The sequence below is a fragment of the Clupea harengus genome, chromosome 7 (genome assembly GCF_900700415.2).
Source record: "Clupea harengus chromosome 7, Ch_v2.0.2, whole genome shotgun sequence".
Taxonomy (NCBI): domain Eukaryota; kingdom Metazoa; phylum Chordata; class Actinopteri; order Clupeiformes; family Clupeidae; genus Clupea; species Clupea harengus.
The window spans coordinates 19323422-19328421 of NC_045158.1; the positions used below are offsets into that span (position 1 = coordinate 19323422).

Genomic DNA, 5000 nt, shown 5'->3' on the forward strand with positions numbered 1-5000 from the left:
TCAGGTCTGTCGTAACATCGTGCCTCTTCTGGTGTAGCATATAACGTGAGTTTTATTTAGGTATATACAGATGCCTAGCGTGTGTAATGTGTAGGCCATTTCATTCCGTTCTTGCAATGTGAATAATTTAATTTCAATATGCTTATCTCCCTCTTGTGCGCGCTTGTGCGTTTAACGGGGCTTGTTTGTGTGAGCGACAAAATATTTGACTTGCTGTCGGGCTCGGGTCGGGTGTTTTTGAGAATAAAATAACTTCACATTTAGGATAACAGCCTTCTTCCTGTTGCGGGAATTTGTTTGTGTCCTAGCTGTGACAACGCGATTACAGGGGGCAAATTCATAAAGCAAGTTTAAAAGAAATTAACTGTATGGAGATATTTCTGTCAGATGGCATCATAGTCGATGCAGATTCTAATGAGGCTGTTGGATATGTCCCATGATATGATATGAATGAATATGTCCATAGTGTTGTTTGGACAAAATATTTTAATTGCTGTCTGCTCCTGCCGGGCTCTGGCACTACTCTGTCAGATGCTGGCGCTCATGTGGGTTTTAAATATGGCGGTATTGTGATATATAGGGAATGAAACAGGAAACGCAAGGTCCAGAAATGTGAGATTCCGGAAATGATGTCGTTCGGAAATGATGTCGTAGCGGACCAATCACGGCCAAGGGGTCTCCGTAGCTGTACATGACTGACCGACAGGAATTTCAGCGGTGCACGGGAGGGCTCTCCGAGGGCCCCGGAGAGGACGGAGAGGGCGTTCCACCGACGTGTAGGCGTTCCCATGTGTCCGTAAACGTGTAGTACGGAGTACCATATAAGCGCCCTTAGTGTGACACGCCTTGTGAATGGGAAAACATCACAGAATGGTGACAGCCCACAAACCTCACACAAGGTGCACGAGAGTTGGCAACCCTGATGTCACATAACAACTAATCTGAGAATATTCTGTGACATTTTATATACTTTGTATTTACATACTTTTTTTACATTTATATCAACTATGTGCATCCAACATATACAATGTGCAAAGCTACACATACTGCTGAGAGTTGTTGACTCTGGTGATGTTACTACAGTTTCCTCTTTGGCTCTGTCTGTATGGGTAGCTATGCAGCTCAATCTGTCACCTTAGTTCTTAAGCATATGGCTTAATGTGTTTAAACCAAACGGATGCATGTGAACGTGGACTAGCAGGAACCGTAGACCTCTGCTACACGCAAGGCTTCAATATAAGCCCTGTGAGAATGAAAGCAACAGGTTTGAACTCTGTACAGTGGAGCAGCGGAGACCAGTGCCATTTTCATGTAGGGTGTTTTTGAAATGGGCTAAAATGCTGTCTAACTGGGTGTCTAACTGGACAGCGGGGCATCGAGTGCCGTTCGGAAACGGTTGTACTGTCTTTTCCTGTTCAGTAAAATGACTGTCGTTTTTGAAGGCAGCATCGATGCTGCCTCGAAGCTGCCTATTACCCATAAATCTGCAAGCCTACTGTGTCCGTAATCAATCCCCCGAGAGACGGCTAAATTGGCCACTTTGTGGTGTTTGAACCAAAGGGACAGAATTGAGCACAGCACAATGGGCCAGACTCCATGTGTCTGTTCATTACCGAGCCCATGAGGGCTGCTTAAATTGGACACTCTAGCTTGCCGTACTGTCTGTTCACTCTGCCTGTTCCTGCAGGCCTGAACAGAGAGATTGTGACTAAACACATCACACTGAGACACACACACACACACACACACACACACACACACATACACACACACACTGCACTGAGCCCTGGGTGAGTGTGTGTGTGTGTGTGTGTGTGTGTGTGTGTGTGTGTGTGTGTGTGTGTGAGAGTGTGTGAGAGAAGCTCATTATTCTCTGCTCGCTCAGTTGGCTCTCCTTAAGGCCTGTCCACACTGCCTGCGATAACTAGAACAATAACCGTAAATACTATAGTTGAATAACACCTGCAACATCCACACCACACACTAGAACAATGACGACATGAAGAACGATATTATTAAGTATCACTTTCAGAGCGATTGTGTGAACGATCGAATTTTAAAGCCATCACATGAAAACATAAATTATTATTTCTGAGAGGTAGGTGAGTGTGGACGTTCATATCGCTATAGTTACAGTTGTCGTTATAGTAACAGTTGTCGTTAGAGTTGTGTTGGCAGTGTGGACGGCTCTTTAGTTCTTCTTGGTCATGTGACAGTGCAGAGGAAAAACGTGATGATGGCAGCTAGAGGAAAGGGGAGGAGCTGCTGCTGAGCTCACAGACCAGGAGGAGAGGTGGTGTGTGTGTGTGTATGTGTGTGTGTGTGTGTGTGTGTGTGTGTGTGTGTGTGTGTGTGTGTGTGTGGTTATGTACCTGATGCCGTGGATGTTCTTGATGGCATAGCTGATCTCCTTGCGCAGCTCCTTCTCATCACACTCCATCTGAGCAACAGACAGAGAGGCAGAGTAGGTGAGTATTACAATCATACTGAGGCACTACGTCTGACACACACACACACACACACACACACACACACACACATACACAACACAAACACACACAGACACATTTAGACCAGAGTATGCCTAAGTGAACTGTTATCTTGAGTACAGTCTTAGAACACAACACAAAGTCACACACACACACACAAACACAAAGCTTTAGAGGTGTTGAGGAAAAGAGCATTTTTGTGTTTTTTGTCTTTGCTAGCGAGATATTTACATATCATTCATATTCATGGTCCACCTACAGTACTGTATAATTCAGCTGTGCCTCTGACCTTCCATGGTAAAAAGAGCTCAACTGCACCACTCTAAGGGGGCTAAAGACAAACCCTTCTGGCATGAAGTACGCACTGATATAACTGGGCAGATGTCTTTACTTCTAATGGACTTCAGCTTAAGTGTGTGAGTGTGTGTGTGTGTGTGTGTGTGTGTGTGTGTGTGTGTGTGTGATGGGGTATACGTGTTAATATGTTATCATGAATCAGTATTTCACAGCTGTGCAGTGATGCCTGTGAGTGTCTGTGGAGTGTGTGTGAGCTTATGCTGTGTGTGTGTGTGTGTGTGTGTGTGTGTGTGTGTGTGTGTGTGTGTGTGTGTGTGTGTGTGTGTGTAGTTCAGTAGTGAGCGTCACCTTGACAAGCTCGAAGGGGAAGCGCTCATGGAAGATGCGGTTGATGCGAGCACCTCCTGACAGCTCATAGGTGTCAATCTGATCACCTGAGCCCTCTATGCACTTCTCAAAGTCCACGGCAAACTGCTGCACCATCCTGCAGTCAGAGGGGGGAAGGGGCAGGTTAATAACAGACACACACACACACACACACAGACACACACACACACACACACACACACACACTCACACACACACACACACACACACACACACTCACACACATACACACAGTCTCGGCGGTACTGTGTATGGTGTGTGTGTGTGTGTGTGTGTGTGTGTGTGTGTGTCTGTGTGTGTGTGTGGGTGTGTGTGTGTGTGACTCTGTAGCAGGGCTTTGGTCTTGTGTGAGCGCTTGTCTAGGCGGTAGTGTGTGTGTGTGTATGTGTGTGTGTGTGTGTGTGTGTGTGTGTGACTCACTGTAGCAGGGCTTTGGTCTTGTGTGAGCGGTTGTCCAGGCGGTAGTGTGTGTGTGTGTGTGTGTGTGTGTGTGTGTGTGTGTGTGTGTGTGTGTGTGTGACTCACTGTAGCAGGGCTTTGGTCTTGTATGAGCGGTTGTCTAGGCGGTAGTGTGTATGTGTGTGTGTGTGTGTGTGTGTGTGTGTGACTCACTGTAGTAAGGCTTTGGTCTTGCGTGAGGGGTCGTCTGGCCTGAAGTTCTTGTACTCTTCCACCTCCTTCTCAATGGACAGTAGCTGGCTCTGTAACTTGTTCCGCAGCGCCGGCAGCGTGTCGCGGATGTGATTGGTCAGTTGCTTTGGGACAGAGGAAAACCTGAATAAGTTCTGTGGTGTGATTGGTCAGTTGATTTGCAAAAACAGTAATGCTGAATGACATTGATTTTCGAGGAAGATAAAGAATCTGATTGAGGTCTTTGATGTGATTGGTTGCTTGCTTTGGGATCTGACTCCTCTTAAGATACAGGGATGAATTTGGAGCTTTAAGTGACTGACTAACCTCTTTAGGAAAATAAAGAAGCTGAATGAATAGTTAGTTGTTCTGGTAAAGGGAGGGAGATGTTCTTTCAATTGTTCTGATTGAAGAGAATAAATACTGTAGATTTAATGTCATCTGATCTGATTTCTGTGTCGTGTGAACATCACCTGTTTCTACTCTCTCTGAGTGCACGTTCCCTGGGAGTGTGTGTATGCATGTGTGGCATGTGTGTGTGTGTGTGTGTGTGTGTGTGTGTGTTTGTATGCATGTGTGGCATGTGTGTGTGTGTGTATGCATGTGTGGCGTGTGCCGAGTGCATGTTCCCTGGGAGTGTGTGTATGCATGTGTGGCATGTGTGTGTGTGTGTGTATGCATGTGTGGCGTGTGCCGAGTGCATGTTCCCTGGGAGTGTGTGTGTGTGTATGCATGTGTGGCATGTGTGTGTGTGTGTGTGTGTGTGTGTGTGTGTGTGTGTGTGTGTGTGTGTGTGTGTGTGTGTGTGTGTATGCATGTGTGCCGAGTGCATGCTTCCTGGGAGTGTGGCTGACCTGGTTGAGGGTCTTCTGCAGGTAGGTGGTACCCATGCGTTCAGCCAGGTGTCGGTACGAAGGGTGTGTCATGAAGAACTTCCTCTCGGCTGCCATGGCAGCCGTGATGTCCTTCTTTCCATCAATATCCTTCTGGCTGCGGTTTACTACACCAATGTAGCCTGCAGAGGGCGATACCCACACACTGAGAATAGTTACACTACAGAAATCACATCAGGTAACTCCTCATAACCTCAGATTAGGATTAGCAGCCTTTAGGATACATTCAAGAAAATGTACCACTGTGGGACAAATGACTATTTATCTTCTATGTATATCTATTCATTCGATGAATTAATAAAGT

At 46.2% G+C, this 5000-nt stretch overlaps 1 protein-coding gene across 2 annotated transcripts in view; it reads right to left on the reverse strand.

The window, feature by feature from the left end:
* Nucleotides 1–5000, reverse strand: part of dnm1b (dynamin 1b) — a 22010-nt gene that overhangs the window by 11468 nt on the left and 5542 nt on the right. For both annotated transcript variants that reach the window (XM_012840216.3, XM_042708292.1), the window contains exons 6-9: nucleotides 4658–4818; nucleotides 3786–3928; nucleotides 3135–3270; nucleotides 2373–2440 (exon numbers count right to left, since the gene is read on the reverse strand). In XM_012840216.3, coding sequence (XP_012695670.3) covers nucleotides 2373–2440; nucleotides 3135–3270; nucleotides 3786–3928; nucleotides 4658–4818 — 508 coding nt within the window. The remainder of the gene's footprint in view (nucleotides 1–2372; nucleotides 2441–3134; nucleotides 3271–3785; nucleotides 3929–4657; nucleotides 4819–5000) is intronic.